General features: G+C 40.2%; 2 protein-coding genes across 2 annotated transcripts in view; one reads left to right on the forward strand and one right to left on the reverse strand.

Moving 5' to 3' along the window:
• PPA2 (inorganic pyrophosphatase 2) overlaps positions 1-19,797 on the forward strand; it is a 456,033-nt gene that overhangs the window by 81,029 nt on the left and 355,207 nt on the right. The window lies entirely within an intron of this gene.
• Positions 1-19,797, reverse strand: part of ARHGEF38 (Rho guanine nucleotide exchange factor 38) — a 50,729-nt gene that overhangs the window by 18,786 nt on the left and 12,146 nt on the right. The window contains exons 3-7 of the mRNA XM_050944555.1: positions 17,318-17,441; positions 8,706-8,853; positions 6,106-6,123; positions 1,698-1,897; positions 1,050-1,183 (exon numbers count right to left, since the gene is read on the reverse strand). Coding sequence (XP_050800512.1) covers positions 1,050-1,183; positions 1,698-1,897; positions 6,106-6,123; positions 8,706-8,853; positions 17,318-17,441 — 624 coding nt within the window. The remainder of the gene's footprint in view (positions 1-1,049; positions 1,184-1,697; positions 1,898-6,105; positions 6,124-8,705; positions 8,854-17,317; positions 17,442-19,797) is intronic.

A 19,797-nucleotide genomic window follows, 5' to 3' on the forward strand; every position in this document is an offset into this window, starting at 1 on the left:
GTCAGATGTCACTGTATCTTGGATATCATAATCCTATTAATCCCCCAGTCTGCCATGGAGCCTTCTAGGAAAAACAGAAGTAAATTTGAATTTCTAATGTTAAAAAAAAATTGGGGAGGTGGAGCGGGTGGGAGGGAGAAATGTCTCCTCAAAAAGAAACAAACAGAAGAAAGGCACAAGGCTGCAAGTAACCTTTCAAAGGGCAAATGTTCTTGGATAAGCAATCATAGTAAAGTATACAGGGTAAAATGTTCAAAAGCAACTCACTCATTTAGGAGGTTACATCCCATTGACTTTCACTGAGACACAATGTCCAAAGCACCTAAGATACTTTTGAAGATGAGGCTTGAGTGAAAAATTAAAACACTTCTTCATATTTTCATTGCCCTAATTACATTATTTATTGGGCTAACATTTTCAAAGGCACCTAACTCACTTGGGACCCTAAGTCTCAGTGCAAGTCAATGGGACTTAGCCTTCCAAATGGCTTAGGTGCTTTTGAAATTTTTTTCCCAATAAACCAATAATTATTTAATTAGGGCAATGGAACAATAAAGTAGTGTTTTAATTCTTTGCGTTCAACACACTGCAGCAGATTTATTTTTTAAAATGTGTAGTCATCTAATCGTTCTGACAGTCAAAGGTTCTTATGAATGTAGGGGAAAACTCATTGCCCATACTAATTAGCATATAAGTCTTGTTTGATGATCCTGGTGTACTAGGATCTGAATGATGCTGAATAAAATGCACATAAAATGCCCTCTGCACCTACAATATCTTCTACCAACCCATCTATTGAGCATAGACTTGCATATTCATTTTGTTGAGAATTGCTGACCAGTACCTCTTTGCTGCAGGTCAGAGATTTGTAGAAAAGGCTAGATCCCAAAGAAAAGATGGAGGACACATTGAAAGGTTTTCCTTTTAATCTAAGGTCATAATATCTTTTCATCTTTGATGTGACACATGGAAAATTACACGATAAATACCACAAAACAAGTGACATTATGAAGTCCACAATGCAAATTTGCAAATGGCTGACTAAGTACCTGAGGCTCTCCCCCCGTCAGAATTTTCAGGTGGCTAGTAACCCTCTTGGATTTCTTGCTAATGGAGTGAATATTCAGTCTGGAAAACTTCTCTTTAAGAGATTCTTCTTCATCATTCTTCTTGTACTTCAACACTGCAGACAGAGAATTTCACAACACTAATAATCTGTATTCATAGGGCTCTAACGCAGCTCTGCACTCTAATATAAGATCATTTGAGACAAGAGACTTTGATATCCGTTGCTGTAATCTTGTGTGAAAATACTGGACAGAGGTAGTAAAGTTAAGGCTTAAATATGGCAGGTCTTTAAAAATATCTTTATTATTTATTAATTATTATTAGTGTTTGCAGGAGCATCACTGATGTTAGTATAATGGATTATATACAATGCTGAACTATATTCATTTTCACTTTTTTGAAGTTTATATCCCTAGTGATCCAACCTGGATGTTTGTTTCTAAGTTTGAGACTATAATGCAGTTATGTATCTCAAAACCCAGCAGGTTTTGTAGCCTAGATAAAGCCAGAAAACAATATCCTTAGTAACATAATTGGAGCTGAAACCATCTCCTATAATCAACAGCCAAAATCTACAATGTATGAATACAATTAATAGGAGAAAGGAATATACCATCTCTGTTCCCTACCTAAGTCTTTCCTTCTTTTAAGTTCATTGATGTTCACATTAATGTCTTTCACAGCAGCAAAGGCATCTTGCAGTGCCTTGTGGTCAGGGTGGGAAGCAGGAGTCGAATTCAAGAGCTCGCACAGTAACAAGGGGTATTTCATCACACGCTGTATTGGTTTGATCATCAGGGATCCCATATCCATTAAATTTGGTTTTCCTCTATTATTTATACAAACAAACAAACTGTCATGTAAAATGGCAACCCCTTGAAGAAAAAAATGCATTAGTCCTATCTAGTCAGTGAAGTTATTACCTTTTTAAATCTACAGTTGAGTTTTTAATTATTGAAGATGTCAAAACTGGGGCCTAGTTTTGCATTCAGTTACACAGGTGCAATTCCCATTTAAATGGAAAGATTAGGAGACACATTAAGTGGGGAGTCTGGGTTGGGGTAAATTGAAAACTTTTTTTGGCTCCCTCGGATGAAAGTTACACCAGCTTAGACTTTCTTAGACTCACATCTACTTACTAACATATAATTTCTACATGACCTCTGAATTTGGCCCACTGTGGCTAAAGGAGTCTGTATGGTCTGCTTTACACACCAGGCCTGGGAGAGAGGGATGCAGTAGGAAAAATAACCAACAAAAAGAATGTATTAAAATATTCATATTACACCTCCTTTAGGCACCTCAATGTGAAAGTGACATCAGCTCAAAGTTCCTTATTTACACCCACTAACTGTTGTGTACCTTACACCACTGAGCTTGCCTCTGTAACCACAGTCCTTTGTTATGCTTTCTGCTGCAGAAGTGACAGGGTCGATACTAGTAGCCTTGGTTGCTGATTGGTGAATCACAGCTAGTGAAGAGCGAATTTGAAAAGGATTCAAAATTTGGTCTGGATTATCCAGTTTGGATGTTTACTCCAAGCTTATCCAAGCCATCTGGATCTCTTGACCCCACTCCTATCATGCTCTGACTCCCTCCTTTCCCACACAATCCATTCCCACCAAACAGGGCAAACATTCTAAAGCCCTGCTCCCACCTCTTTCTGCAGGTTCTTTTATGGGAAAGTATTGGAGCAATTTGCTTCCTCTGCAATACGGGGTAAAAAGGGCCTGTTTGCCTCTTCACTCTTGACAGTGACAGGGTTTCCAGGGAGAAAGAGAAGGAAAGAAATTTCTGGACACGCTGGGAAACTCTGCTACAACCCCATGTTGGTAGCAATCATGTATAAACTGCTGGGGACCTTCTTGTAGGTCTGCACTTTAAAGGAAGGAGGGAGACATTGATAATAGTGTGAACAAGACAGGAGCCCTGACTGTAATGCAGCTTTTCATGACTAAAACACAGAGCAGTGCTTCCATTACATCCTAAAGAAAGAATTTCTGGAAGGAAAAAAGTTCTGAGATTAACTATGTGAGATTTAATGAGAGGTGAGCTAGAATGTCTGAGCATGAGGAGGGACTGGGTTTATGGAAAATAAAGGGAACATAGAGGGAATACCCACTGAATATTGCAAACTCCCAACTTTTGTTGTGTTCAGCCTTAAACACAGCTGATGAGAAAGAAAGAAAGAAAGAAAGAAAGAAAGAAAGAAAGAAAGAAAGAAAGAAAGAAAAAGAAAGAAAACACTTTGGCTTTCACTTATAAAAATATACTGGAGCACTGTTGACTAATTAAGTCATGATTTGGATGCTTTGGAAAAGAGGCATCTGCATATTTAAGCCATCTCTCATGTGCAGGCACTCAGTATAAAAAGTCCTGCATGAAAAAAGGAGTTTTAACAGTAAATGCTTTTTAAAGCCTCTTGATGTTCCCAAACCTTTTCATCATTTCTCTTTTCTCTTCCTCCTCCCCATCTATCCTGCATCAAATATAAAGCTGTTTTCCCTTCTTTTAGCTTCTGGCAGCAGGAATAAAAATAATCTTAAATTGTTATTGTTTTCCCTGAAAAGCCCCATGAATGCAAATCTTTTAAAAGCTGCCTCATGAATCGAAATCTTCAAGTGTCTTCTCTTCATACAGTTGCACTTTGGACAGCCGCCCAAGCGATAAACAGCCCTCTGTTCACATATCTACATGACACAGTCTAGCAATATGGTTTGAAAGATAGTAGGTTTGTTGTGAGATGATGACTCCCTGCGGCACAAAATGCCACGAAGTTCAACTCATCTAATTCTACTCAGTAAGATTATTTTACGATAACCACTCTCCCTAGATTAGTCCTGTTTCTAATATACCCCTTTAGAATATGCTGCGGCCAATCAGAACACTGCATTGCCACACAATTTAAACAGATGTGTAACGACTTGTGACATCTTTTGTGCAGAAGATAAAGCTGATAATTCATTTGTAATGCTACTGCAGCCACCCAGTCTTATCATGAATTTAGCAAGTAGTTTAGTGCCATAAGGAGCTGCAGTAATCTCATTGCAAATCATTGCTGTTGCTTTGCAGTCATGTAAACACAGCTGGTTTAACTGCATCAGGTTCCACTGCACACCCCTGCGCACTGCATGCAACAAAATAAAGTCACATGGGGTGGGGGCATGGATACGTACATCTAAATAGTCATAGTGGCAAACTAGGAAAAAATATACTATTCAATGTTAAGTCTGGCATGCTCTCTTTATGAAATATATAATTCCATTGTGGGACACACTAGCAGAAAACATGTTAAGGTGGAGTTGGGGTCACATTAAGTTATTGCTGTGTGTGTTTGTCACTTAATGTTACTTAAACATTATTATTTTTGTGTGTGCAAATCCACCGTTTTGCAAAATCTACAGGGCAAATAAATCACTATGGCCCATATTCTGCTGTCACTTACACCTATGCAACATCAGTGAACTCAATGGAGGTTGCACAGGTATAAGTAAGCAGAGAATTCGGTTCTATTTTATTGTCCAGCTGGAGTAATCTGTTCAAGTGTAGCATGCTTTAACACTGAAGATGATGTTTTCCTGGTTATACTCAGTGAAAAGAAATCTGTAGCCTCACAGTTCCAGTGACCTCAGAGATGCTTGGGGTAGATACCAGTGTATTTTCTAAAACAGGATAAACCAGTTGTGGAGAGCAGGAATGGAAGAAGCATCAATGGATCCCATTGAAGCAATCCTTCTTTTTATAGGCTCACATATTCTAAGGCCAGAAGGGACCATCAGGATCATCTAGTCTGACCTCCTGCACATTGCAGGCCACAGAACCTCATTCAAATAGCTACAAGGTAAGGGCTCAGTGGTGGTTTTTAGCCACAGTCCTGAGGAAAGGGTGGCATGACACTGCAACACCTCAGGAGAAGGTATTTGCAGTGCACATACTACAGTATTCCTTAGCATTCCTGAGTACATGGACTGTGATTATGTCTGGTCCTTGCTCAGGAGAATGGCTCCTTGCACCTGTCACAGTCACAACCACACAAGGACCAGGCACAATTTGGCATCTAAGAGGTGACTGCTTATGAATCCTTGATCAATTTAAACTCAGTGAGAAACTCACAATGTAGTGTTTCTACTGGACATTCTTTGAGGGATAAAAGTGCATGTTAATTTCTGATCGTGCAGTGCAAGTCAGAATGGCCAGTTCACACTATAAACACAAACACTCACACTTTCAACTATTTGCTTTTTTTCCCCTCATGACTGTAGCCTTAACTTAGAATTTCCTGGCTTTCAAATGTTCCTTCCCCACCCCCATAAGGTATTCAGCAGAGCAATTTTAGCAGAGCAATATAACCTTACCTCTTTTCTATCAGAATTGATATTTTTGCCTAGGATTGTAATTTTTTTTTTTCAGTTCTCTCACTCCTCTCCCAAGATATCTTCAGATTTGTCCCATTTTGATGGCCATGGGCTCGTAGGATCTCCCAAAACTACAGTCTAGGAATGTACCCTTCTTTATTGCCTTATTTAAGGCAGGAAAGACAGTCATTAGCTCAGAAAGAATTTTATTCTGAGAAGAGCTAGAGGGGTTTTGAATCCAGAGCTCAAATCTCTATCACTTGGACCTTGCTGTGCTAGTCTAGGATGTCAAAGGACAGCACTGTTGTTGGTTTTTTGAGAAGCATGCTTTAGAATCACAGAAATACATCTGTTCTGAAGGGAGGCAATAAAATAAAGGGCTCTTGAAGGACTGGGAACCAGGTTAAGTAGCTTCATAAACCAATTTTGAAAGATACTGCAAAGAGGTGCAATTGTAATTAGAACACCAGATAGATTAGGAAAAATTAAAAGTCAAAGACTTTATCACCAATGTCTAGGAGAAATCTAATTTCTGTTGCTGCACAGGATTTCCTGTTGTACTAAAATGATGCTCTTGTTCTGAACATTTCCATACATGCAATTTTAAACATTTTTAACATCTGGAGATCATTTAGATTTTTTTTTTCCTAAAAAACAACAAAAAAGTTGGCATGATACTTACTCTTCCTCATATATCTTTCTGCAAAAGGAGAAAAACAAAACAAGTGTTAGCTTCCTCCTAAGAAAAAAATATATACAGACTATGGGTGAAATTCACTAATGTGTTCAGTGACACAAAACAGCCATAACTGACCAGTTGAGCTAGGTACTTCACAAAGCAGCCAGTGGGTACCAGTGAATCTGGCCCCACATCTTCTTGAAAATACAGCCCTTAATGGGTAAGGACTTTAATAAATCAGGTTTTGGTGATAAAACTCAACCATCTGATAGATATTTTATATAAGGGAGTTGAGGGTACTGTACTAGCAGTAATTAATGTTTAAGTCCTAGCTACAAAATCACTAATCAATAAAAGAAAGAGTGTAAATTCTTGGGCTATATATTTGTCCACTCTATTCTCTTTAAATAGAAATAAAATTTTAAAGAATGAAAGATGGACAGTGTATTTCAGTCTTTTTGAATATAAGTTCCCTTGTATTTTATTAGGATTCCTTTTTTTTTTCCAATGAAAAGATTTACTTCCTGAAAGACTCTTTATGTAGATTAACTTTCAAAAGCCGTCAACAGATGTGTAACTACTATGAATTTATTCACCAAAAATATGTAGGGATATGTGCTAATGTTTTGGAAACAAACACACATTGGGATATTTTATTAAAGGTATGATTTAACGTACAGAAGAAGTTTGGCCATTGGACAGGATGGTATGTTTAGTGAAAAAACACATTAGAATAAAAAATTCAGCATCTCTTCATACCTGACTTTTCTCTTGCCCAGTGCTGAACAATATTCCCTCCCAAAATCATCCCATTGCCATCTGGCTGTCGACCACAAAGCCCCCTCGACTACAGCTGACTAACTGAGCATCAGGAAGCTAATATAGTAGTGCTGCAGTGTTCCTGCAGTGATAGCTTTGGGAGAGCTCTCTTTGGTAACCAAGATGCTTCTGACTAAAAGTAAAGCAGGTGATCCCCAGCAACATTTAATGTATACAAAATGAATTCCATAGGCTAAGCTAATGCACAATATCACTACTGGATTATAAGATTATACAGAATTTACTAATGCTGATGTCTCCAAAGAATCACCTACAATTTGGATGGAATTTCTGGCATGTTAGAACTCCTCTGCAATCAGCATACAGTGTAAGAGACTGGACAAGGATAATTAAATACAGTGTGCAAGCACAGTTGTGCAGAGCACAAACCTCACGACAGTCCTAATATGGAAGTATTTTAATACTGTAGTATACAGCTCAGCTGAGAAGCAGCAGCTCTACCCCTTAATCATTTGGATCCAGTTTCAGTATTTTTTAAAAATTTGGTAATACTTTGCCCAAACAAAAATGTCTTTATTTTTAGAAGTGAATTTTTGCAAGAATAACAGTTGTGGGCACCGGAATGTGTTATCCCTCATGGAGGAAAGGAGTCTATGCCTTATTTAGTAGGAACTCTAGTTAATTCCCCCTTTTGAGCTGTACTCTCTACAGGATAATTACAGATTCAGATGAATACAGCTATACATTTTAATTGAGTACTTTCAACTCCTTTTTTTTACTAACATTTCTGACACTTGCTGAAGTGGATACAAATGTTCTGCTTGTCACCGTTAGTCACTGTAAACAAAACCCAGCGGGGGAAAAAAGCAAAAACCACAATGCAATGCATGTAGTGATTTTTTTCCCATTAGTTCCTGAAAAATGATTAAGGGTTAACCAGGAAAGAACAGAGTAGAAAAAAAGACTTCATAGTGATGTACTTTAGGGCTACTTCCAGCTATGAAAAGCTTAGTAAAGCTCTGAACTGGGGAATCCAGTAACTAGATGCATTATGGTGGTTTCCTCACACAGAAGCATCCTGCAATGGCCACAATCAGAGATAGGCCATCGGACTAGATGGCAAAATGGAGATAGAGAATTTGGGGGTTGGGATCAAGGTGATCAGATTCACATGGCTGGGTTTAGGATTAAGTCACATTATCCTATTTCATGCCAGCTCTGAATAGAACTTCTCTAAAGAACTGGAAATTGAAGCTGTGGAACTGAGCAAATTCACTTGCCATTCAGGCAGTCACAGCATGCCTTAACTGTGAATTCTAACACCCACAACACAAGGTATCTAATAGTGCAGTCACTTCTAATTCCTGTAGCCTGAGAAAGCTGTAGAGAGACAGACGTACGAGTATACTGTCCGAGAAAGCAAATAGCTACAATCACATGACATTTTAATTCCAGTGACGTTATCCTGTGCATACACATTTGATGGAATTACAGAAGATAGGAGGTGTGTGTGACAGGTCTTTGGGGGGCTTGGACAAGGTTCTCTCAACACCTTTTATGATACTGCATTTCTTTGCCAGTCTGGGCACTGAAGCTAAAGGAAGAGAAACCTTCCTTGTGCTATTTTTGGCCATCCTAGAGAGAAAGAAATCTAATCATGGCCCCTGGCTTGTCATCTTTTCATGAAAGCAGCATAAGCCAGAGCTCCCAACAAGCCTCAGAAAACTCCAGATTTACAGGGGACCTTTCATCTACATCCATTTAAAATGTTTCCTGCCAGGCAGCTAACTATGGACGGAAATCATCATTTGAAAAGATCTTACTTTAATGACTGTACGCAGTGTTTTAAATGCTGTTTCAGTTCTTCATCCTTTTCATAGGATTCGAGCATGGTGTGCGCATCGTCATGGTGGTAGCAGTAGATTTTATATGTGTCTTCTAGTGGGCCTTTAATCTCCAAGAACACTTCTCCTGTTAAAGAGAAAAACAAAGCATGTCAGGCCAGACAACAGCATCTCAGAAGGCATTTTCCACAACATTAGTCATGAGCTAAAAAGGCTGGTTTCCACTTTACTCACCTCAGAAGCTACCTTGTGTGTATATGTGCATTATTTATTATATGTCTTTCTCAGTTGCTTATCTTTGTTATAGCTGGGCACCATTATAAGAGTTTGAAAGAACAAAAATTCCCTCAAGGAAAGGTATGAAATGCTCTCTTTCTCCCCCACTCCTGTGCCCAATCCCTCTCAGTTTATAAGGAAACCAAACTGGGTGGTTTAGCTCTTATAGGAAGAATGGTGGTGTGTGTGGACGTCAGGGGGAAGGAACATAAGCATGCTAATTTTCTTTTTGGTGTTTTTTCAGCTGCATATAAACCTAAATCGGTCATAATAGGAATAACGACTCCAGCCTCCCATTAGTCTATTTGTTTTTCTCTTTTCATTTATTCTGCAGAAAACTGAAGTAACAACAATTGAGGCCCAGGATAGAGTTTTTCTTCACATCACTGAAAACCAAAGAAATACTGTGGATTGGAGTCATTATTATATACCATTTAGATTTATATGCAGCCAAAATGGAAAAGGATAAAGGAATATGCTTACATTCCCTTCCCTGCACACTACACACCCTACACCATTCTACCCTTAAGAATTATATTTGGGATTTTCAAATGTGCTTCCATCTCCTATTGAATATAAATTGGATTTGTGTGCCTAACTCCCTCAACCTGCGCCCCCACCCTAAACCTCATAGCTTGGTTTCCTTGTTAGAAAGAGACAGTAAGCTGAATACATCTGTTTTCCTGAGTGGTTTTATTTTTTGTTCTTCTAACCCTAAGTAATGGTGCCAGGATCAACAACAAGATGTACCTTAGAATGCACATAATAAATAATAATTATAATGTGAACTACTGTGCTGGGCATTTTTAGAAAAATTACACCTGTGTGGCAACCACTCAGATTCTTCTCCTTTTATAAACAAGAAGGTTCCTTTGGAGTTATAGTAATAATGACTAAAATTAAAAGCAGAATGATACATTAATTGGGATTCATCGCCCCATTCACAGGTCAAGCACAGTGCTGTCAGGTACAGTTTTCTTGTTGCCTTTCAGCCTGACCGTTGCATTCCGTCTCATAATACACTGTATGAACCACTCTGTCTTGAAGTGAAAAGTGATTCTGTTTCCACAGTAACAACAGCTCTGTTGTTTTTCCATAGCAGAGAAGGTTAACTGGGCTGTCTAATGTGTGTTGGTTTTAAGGTGTGAATAGAGGAACAACAATGATTGAGATAAGACCACCAAAGTTCATTTCACTTAGTGTTGGACCACAAATAAGAAATCTGCCAGAATCCTGGAGGCAAAGGTATTTACATCATCTCTGTTCTGTATCCTCAACAGCTAGCAACATTCATTGCAGACTGAGTTTCCCATTAACCTGTATATAAACTTTTATTATCCAAAAGTGCAAGGAAAACCATACAAACAATCGCTGGGTCCTGTTCCCTTAGTTCTGGTTTGGCTGGTCTACACTATGGGGGGGGAATAGATCTAAGTCGATGTCCTTAGATCTACTTACTGCGGTGTCTTCACTGCAGTGTGTCGACGGGAGACGCTCTCCTGTCGATTCCCCTTGCACTTTTCATTGAGGTAGAGTGCCAGAGTCAATGCTAGAGTGATCGGCGGCCAATTTACTGTGTCTATACTAGACACGGTAAATCGACCCCCGCTAGATCAATCACTGCCTGTCGATCCAGCCGGTAGTTTAGACAAGCCCTGAGATGCTGACTATTGATAGTTTCCACTGATTTCAATAGGAGCTGTGACTGCTCAGCACAACCTTTAGTGTATTAGCCTCTGATAAGAGCAACAGTTTTGTTTTCTGCACCACAAATACCAACTATAGGCTCACAATTCATCTCAGCAGATTCCCAAATAGGACCAAAAATGTTACTCACTCCCACAAAGTAAATGAGCTCCACAAAATCTGTGCATTAGTTTAGGGTGCCACTATGCCAAATTAATTAACTGAAGCTTATGTTGTTGCTAAACAAGAGATTATGTCCTGACTTGACTCAAATGATAGATCTTTATAGAGATAGATGTATTTCCTAAGTCTGAAGTTCTTCTCCATCCCAGACCATATGAACTGAAGCAACCAACACAGACGTAGGTAAATTATTATGGCAGCTTCCAGTATACTCTATATAGTCCAAACTATTGGGCTGTGTTTGGGGACTGGTATTACTTCCAGTCTCAGTCTTCTGAGTAATTTGGGGAATCCAACACTGACTGCTCTCCTGTACTGCATTCTAGAATGCTTTGATAAATTGGCCTTGGAGATGAAACCCAGAAAGGCTTGAATGAGGGCAACAACCTTTCCCCACAGCTTTCAGTGGTGCTTCCTGTTTCTGCAACAAAGGGAAGAGGGCAGAAGGGATCAAATGGTAAATTGAAGCCTTGCTGAAATTTCTAAAACTTCATATTCCTGTGACATCCAATCACTAGAATGGGGAGAGAAAAAATATACAGGAGGAGGAGAACTAAAATGTGTGTATAAACTCCGCTCAATATATTCAGAAGGGCAAACAATATTTTATGATGTGTGAAATGTGACAGAAAATAATATAAGGTCATTATGTAGATCAATGGTACCTCCTCACTTGGAATACTGTGTTTAGTTCTAGTCACACAATCTAAAAAAAGATACGGGAAAGATACAGGAAAAAAAGAGGGTCCAGAGACAGATACCAATAATAATTAAAGGCATGAAGAGACTTAGGCCAGGAGAGAGAATAAGACCTTGTTTGCGCTACAGGGGAAATTCGATCTAAGCTACACAATTTGAGTTATGTCAATAGCGTAACTCAAATCGACGTAGCTTAGATCTACTTACACACTACGCGATGTTGATGGGAGATGCTCTCCTGTCGACTCTCCCTACTCTTCTTGATCCAGTAGAGTACAGGAGTCAACGGGAGAGTGATCTGCGGTCAATTTAGCGGGTCTTCACTAGATCCACTAAATCGACCACAAATGCATCGATTGCTGCAGGATCGTTCCCCTGATAAGTGTAGACAAGCCCTAAAAAGACTGGAGCCTGGTCTACATTAGGAAATTTAGTAAATATAACTACTAAACCCCTGAATGACACAGTTAAACCGACCTAACCCCCAGTGTAGACAAAGCTAGGTTGATGGGACAATTCTTCCTGAGTGAGATAGAATACCTGCACTGACAGGAGAAGCCCTCCCGTTGGTGTAGGCTGGTGTAGCTGCTCAGCTGCAGTGTTTTAAATGTAGACAAGGACTAGGACTCGTTAGTTTAGAGGAGATGAATAAGAGGGGACATGATGGAGTACACAAAACAAGGAATAGCATTAGAGAAGGTAAAGTGAGGTGTTTCTATTTGCCTTTTCTCTTAATACAAGAACCAGGGGACGTTAAAATGGAAACCAACTACATTATGGTCCTTTTTACATTAGAGAAATATGTAACTTTGATGTAGTTTTGCCAGGCCAAACGGCTAGGGAGCACACTGCACTGATATAAGGTAGAGCTTATGCTGGTGTAATTTACTTGGCTAAGCATGTCTGTGTTAGGGATTTACCCCAGTGTAACTAACTACATTGATGTTATTACACTAGTGCAAATTTCTCTAATATAGACAGGACCTATTTCATTTCTGGTGTCAGACTGGAGAATTAGCAGAGCAGTCCAATGTTACACTGACTGGCTGGATTCAAGAGAAAGATTGTACATTGGAAAATGTCTACATTAAATATATTTTTAGTCCCTAGTCACTGGAGAATGGGTTAAAGAGTCAGAAATCATTTTTGGGATCCTCTTTTGTTCCCTTTCCTCAAGAGAATTGTTTTTTCAGGGGCTTGTTTTTACATCCCACACAGTGAATATTAGAACCCCACAAATAAAGCTATCTTCACATGTTATCCCTTTGGGATGCCAAAGGCTAAATTGACCCTCTATAATGATATGTAAAAGCAGCAAAGAATCCTGTGGCACCTTATAGACTAACAGACGTTTTGGAGCATGAGCTTTCGTGGGTGAATACCCACTTCGTCAGATGCATGTAGTGGAAATTTTCAGGGACAGGTATATATATATATGCAGGCAAGCTAGAGATAATGAGGTAGTTCAATCAGGGAGGATGAGGCCCTGTTCTAGCAGTTGAGGTGTGAAAACCAAGGGAGGAGAAACTGGTTTTGTAATTGGCAAGCCATTCACAGTCTTTGTTTAATCCTGAGCTGATGGTGTCAAATTTGCAGATGAACTGAAGCTCAGCAGTTTCTCTTTGAAGTCTGGTCCTGACGTTTTTTTGCTGCAGGATGGCCACCTTAAGGTCTGCTATAGTGTGGCCAGGGAGGTTGAAGTGTTCTCCTACAGGTATAATGATATGACCACTCTTTTTCAGAAACTAAGCACACAAGAAGGAATCACTCTCACTTTTTCCCAGCTCTAGCCTGCCCACTCTAGTCACTGACACAATATGGTTTAGCCATCCATCTGAACCAGACCCACATATAGTTTCATAAATAGTTCTTATGTCCATACTGCTTCCATATATATAGCTAAATATAACCTAATAAATTCATGAAATTGTTTGTCTTTTCTCCCAGACATGGTAGGGACTCAAAACACTGACTCCCTTTGCTATGAAGGAAACAACTGCCTGATAGAATGCAACATTTTTTATTAGGTGTGTGAATCACCATGACGCACAGTTATTGAAATACCATCAAACAGCACAGTCTCATCAAATTACATTTAGCTGTTTGCCTTGGCAAACAAGATACAGACTTACTAAGATCAGTACTTTGGCCAAGCAACATATGCGTTAAAATCTGTGGCAAATTATACTTTTTTCTCAATTCTCTTGCAAGCACATAGGGTTTCTCTATAGCATGTTGCCTCAGGCTTATGACTAATTTGGAAAAAACAAACAAACAAAAAAACCACAAACTCTCCTTTGACTACTCTTTGTGCGTAATGACTTGGTTGAGTTCTGAGTATGGGAGGTGAGCACATTTGCTAAGCTACATGCATAGCTTTCATTAAAGTGGATCTGCAAAAGGTATTTGAATTAAACTTGATATGAAGGGGTGTACCAGGCGTTTGATGCCTCCCTGCTGGAGGCTCTCCCACCTTGACACACTGTACCCAAAAGAGGTACCTTTGGGAGAAAACAGCAGTCAGTTTGGACCTCCAGGAGCTTCCTAGAGAGACCATGCAGAGTCAGCTGCTAGCAGAACCAATGAGAATTTGTCTTCCGGCAGCTAGACAAGCCAGGCCCACCAGGCAATATAAAAAGGGCTGGTGCTGCCTTCTGGGGGCAGTTTTGAGACAGAAGAAGAAGGATCTCCTCGGTCTGAATCCAAAACCCAAAGAATGCCAAGTTTGATCTTCTCTGGTTTTGTTGGAGGACCTTCTGGCTGTCTCAGAGCCTATATAATATATTATCGTATACCTTGGGATAGCAGTGTTGCATATTTAACAAAAAAACTTATTGTCCCCAAAATGTTTATTAGTCATTTAAGTTAAGTAGCTGTTGACAAAATACAAAGATGGTCAAATAGTCTGACTAAGAATTCTTTCCCATATCTGCAGCTCAGGTTTCATTCTCTTGACTCTTGGAAAGCACTAACAGATTTTGGAAGCTGAAACTATAGAATAATAAATGTTACTTCTTCTTCTGTGTTCTAATATTAATCAAGGTTTTCTCTTCCGCTAACTCCTATATTTTATAGGTTGGTCAACTGCACCTGGAAGGAGATTTAGGCTTGAAAAACAAGCACTAATTGATTGTGAATCCCAGCTGGGCACGAGCAGGCTGAACTTGTATAAAGCAACCAGGATGAGAAGCAGAAGGGTGCTGCAGAGGAAATAGTCTGCAGTCACTCCCTGGGAGAAGGGAGGTGTGTTTGAGGCTACAGAGTTTGGCAAGTAGTCAAAGAGGGAAGTAGGAAAGAGTCTAGGAAAATAGCAACAGGGTTTTGGAGCATGCAAACAGGAGTTGCTAGACATAGAGTGGCTACCGGCCACTGAGGAAGTGGCATAGGACCCAGCCTTGGACTGGAAGACAGTCTGAAACAGCATATGGACAGCTGATGTAGTGGGCCTTTGATACCCTGGAAGGGGCAGACTAGACAGCGACTTGGCTGGAGGGCTGAGTCATGAAGAGGGAGCTCCATGAGTCCTGGAGAGGGAGGAGGAATGTGGTGTTAACAACTCTTGGCAAGGGGCATCGGAGCTCATTAGTGCTAATCCTCAGATGTTGCCACAAAGAGGGGCCCAATGCTGAGTAAACCCCATAATAAACCCTCACAGATCTGTGAGTAAGTAATGTAGAAAATAAATGGGACTTATAAGTGAAATCTCTCTTCAAATATATAACATTTTTATAGAATTTTTATTATCTAAAACTGAATTTCGTATCCAATAAAACTGTTGCGTAGATATTTAGAGGTAAATAATGTCTGGCTGTGAGGGGAAGACAGCACAAGGAAACCCTCTGTCCCTTGCAGTGCACCTATGCAGAAGACAGCCATAATGTGGTTGGTTGTGCTTAGGAATGCAAGCAGTAGGAGTCTACTATAGTGATTTAGGAAGCACTTATTGGCCATGAGGGGGTGGAATTGTCCTTCCTATGCACCAGTAAGCACTAACAGGTTTTCACTGATGTGAGTGCTGCCTCCACACTTTTAGAAGTGCCACAGCTGAGCACACTTACCCTAGTGCCCTTGGAGGTTTTGTGCCTTATGGACGGGGCTAGCTCCAGGCACCAGAACAGGAAGCAGGTGCTTGGGGCAGCCAATGGAAAGGGGAGGCACGTCCGGGTCTTTGGTGGCGGGTCCCTCAGTCCCTCTCGGAGGGAAGGACTGGCCGCCGAATTTCCGCCGAAGCATGAAGTGGCATGGTAGAGCAGCCGCCGACGTGCCACCATCGTGGCTTTTTTTTTCTTCTCTCTTCGCCGCTTGAAGCGGCAAAAAACCTGGAGCCGGTCCTGCTTATGGAGGCAAAACACCTTTCTCTCCCACTATGGGAGCACAGTAGGTGCTTCCTATACTCCAGGGTTCCAGAGGCTTGCATTGCCATAATTGGCCTGTAGTGTCTAATAACCTAAAGAGTGGATTTATCACATCCTTAAAACCACACAAGAACTCTTGAATGGGTGATTGTCATGATGCATGTAATCAGTCCATCTGATTAAAACAACTGCAAACTACAGGCATAAATGTACAGCTTGTGTTCTGCTTTACCTTTCCTTGTTGACCATGAGCCACACCCTGTTTGGAACTCTATTCCAGAGGTTCTCAAACTGTGGTCTGTGAACCACCAGTGGGTCTGCGAGCTCTATTCAGGCGGCCCATGGATAGTTCTTTCTAAGGTGTGCACCTGGGCAGCCGAATACAAGAGAATGAAGGGCCACCCACCTGATTAGTGGAGTCGTGCAGGTGATGTAGGTGGCGCAGATGTAAGGTGAGGTGATGGCCTTTGGGGGAATAGGGGGGTGGGGGAGAGGGAAGTGGGATGAGGTGGGGGAAATAGGAAGTAGGTGGGGAGGCAGTGGGGTGAGAAGAGGGGGTGAGGGGAATTTGGGGCATGCAGGGCTATGGCGGCTAGAGAAAGAGGCGACTTTCCTCAGCTCCAGGGCTGCGGCTGCTGAGGAGAGATGGCCCTCCTTCCTAGCCTCAGCTTGGGGGCTGCCGCGGTGGGGGAGAGAGGGCGCAACCATCGCATCAGAAAGATAAGACAATTGATATTAAAATGAGTTTTGTGCTTTTATTTGTAGAAGAAAAAAACATTAATTATTAAGTTTTTTTGATATAGTGCTTTTATCCAAAGTGCTTTACAATAGTTAGCTAATGGTACAAATAACATTTGGAAAGATCATTTCAAGTGGTCCACGAAAAAAAAAAGTTTGAGACCCACTTGTCTATTCACCATGCTCAAATGTGAATAATTCTTGGCTGAATAATATATTACAAGTAAACATCATTACAATGATGTTTTGATATTTTTATTTTTCTAATCATTTGTTTAATTCTTTACTATCACAGTACTGTATGAAAGTTTTTGCCTAATTATCTAAGTAGGACATACCAAAGGTGAGGTGAGGGGTGGGGTGACCCTGTGGTTAGTACCTGTGGCATCATAGTCAGGACTCCCTTTTACAGTTTTTACTCCCCTACTGAAATCAAGTAAGGATGGAGTAAGGGCTACATCTCATGAATGCAATACATCACTAGATAGGCTGTACATTTTTTATTTTTATGTATCATTATGGGGATTTAGTAAAGGCCTGCTCCCAATAGGACTGGCTCTAGCTCAGAACAAAGGTTGGTGTATGGGATGGACAAATGTTCTTATATTATCCCTTCATACCATTTTGTAGGACTCAAAAAGACAGTAAACATACCAATTACTTGCATGGGTGGGTCCACGTCTGCTGTGGCTTCTTCCAACAATGACAGCAGTTTGGCTGATATTTGATGGACTGATTCAATGTTGCTAAACAAGCCATCCACGTCAAACCTAACAATCTGATGGAACACAAATATTGAGCAACAACTGATAGAAGCATAAGGAGGGACACTGAATAATGCAGGTTTTTTCAAAACTCCAGGACATGCCACTTTTGCAAAAGTCTATGTAAACATCCTTGCTGCAATTTCAAGGACACATGTGCAGTGTTTTAATTAATACAGCTGGGCTAAAGCAGTTAATGAGGGGCACTTTATCAAGTGTATTTAAATTTATTCTGAACAATTCCTAAAGGGAATATGTGTGTCTTGGAGAGAAGTAAATATTATTAGCTAGCTAAAGGAAGAGCTGTAGCTGGCTAAAATGTTTACTTATTTCATCATAGAGAAAATAAGACAGTAAAACTGAAAGTGACAATTATGAGAGAATCTGATCCCTTTATCATGTTACCCATAGAGACTACATAAACTGAGCCCTGTTGTTTGTTTACATAGGTGCCACATATCAGGCAAATAGCCTTTCTGGACTAGAAGAGGCCATTTTATGTGAGGTGATAGGAGTAAAATCCAGGCAGTGTATTTTGGCTAGAATAAACAGATTTATGGTTATTAGAGACAAGGTGGGTATGGTAATACCTTTTATTGGACCAACTTCTGGCCCAAGAGCTCTTCTTAACCTGAAAGCTTCTATCTCTCACCAACGGAAGTTGGTCCAATAAAAAATTACCTCACACACGTTGTCTCTAATATCCTGGGATCAACACAGCTACAACAACACTGCATATGTAGATTTGTGGTTAGTCATTAATATAATCTGTGGGCCAGACCCTCTGCTGATGCAAACTGGCACAACTTCATTGACTTCAGTGAAGCTGAACGAACTTACACTAACAGGAAATCTTAATACATAGGGCAGAATTATCTCACTGCTTATTTGAAATAGGCAAAAAAAAAAATTAGAAAATATACTTTTCATACTGGCAACTTGCTTCCATGGACAGAGGGACAGTGATTAAGGTTATGGAACAATTAGTTACCCAGTATGTGAAAAGGCAGAAAACTAAAGGCAGTGTTGATTTTGGCAGATATGCCGGTCCTTCTGACCATGCCTATCCATTAGTAATAGAACAGTGTGTTTACACAGCAGCTTACAGAAGGAGTCCAGGAGAATCAAATTGCATGTTACAGTAATAGAATCAACATCATGTTTTAATTGCTTGTGTAGTTAATTTCTGATTATAGAGATTAACAACATTTTTGCTCCATTAGGAAATGTGAAAGATTCATCTATAGCTTAATTTTTTAGACACTACTTTTTCCCTGTTGAAGCAGTCTGCCCTCAAATAAATAAAAAAACAAGCTTTCAAATGTGGTTATTCATCTAAAAAATAATCTTAAAAGCATATGACATTCTTAAAGCCTTCTTTAAAAAAATGCAGATTATGTTAAATTTAAAAATGTAAGGTTGTGATCTTATTTTTATAAGCTTTTGTCTTTTAACAGTGGATCTCTGATATCTTACTTAATGCAATACGTTTGTGGTATTCAGAAATACACGGGCACATAATGACAAAGGCCCAAATTGGTATATGTGCCTAACTGCTAAAAGTAGCAGACAATGGAGAACATGTTTTCAGTATGAGGAGCAGCAAATGGATATATAAGGTGGTTCCAAATAGCAGGAGCTGCAGAGGCGAAAGCTCTTGCGTCAACATTGACAAGACTTTAATTGATGAGTGCAGATAGTGAGGAGAGGAAAAGAGACAAGGAGTCATGTTGTCCTCTCAGTAACATCAGCAGGTGTCAGGGTCTCTAAGGGCTTGTCTACATGGTGCCAGCAAAGCACATAAGAGCACTTTACAGTTCACACTCCTCTATTGTGTGTGCTACAGGCCCTACTGGCACAGGTTAAAATGAACTAAGTACCTTATAGAGCACACCAGCAGGGTCTACATCAGGCTGTTCTAGAGCAACATGTTAGATTGTTTCACAAATCACAACCCTCTAATGTACTTTGCTGTGCCTAAAATAAGTAGCATTCCAGGAGAGATGGAGTCAAGGCAGTTGAAAAATAGTTTGGCCCAACTTAAGCAGCCAAACTGTTTCATATGGAATCATATATACATAGACTCATAGACTCATAGGTCAGAAGGGACCAATCTGATCATCTAGTCTGACCTCCTGCACAAGGCAGGCCACAGAACCCCACCCATCCAATTTTATAACAACCCCTATCCCAGGACCGAGTTATTGAAATCCTCAAAAATGGTTTGAAGACCTCAAGCTGCAGGGAAACCACCAGCAAGCGACCCGTGCCCCACGCTGCAGGGGAAGGCGAAAAACCTCCAGGGCACCTGCCAATCCGCCCTGGAGGAAAATTCCTTCCCGACCCCAGTTCAGATAATTGGTTAAAGAC

This window comes from Gopherus flavomarginatus, chromosome 3 (assembly GCF_025201925.1).
Source record: "Gopherus flavomarginatus isolate rGopFla2 chromosome 3, rGopFla2.mat.asm, whole genome shotgun sequence".
Classification (NCBI taxonomy): Eukaryota; Metazoa; Chordata; order Testudines; family Testudinidae; genus Gopherus; species Gopherus flavomarginatus.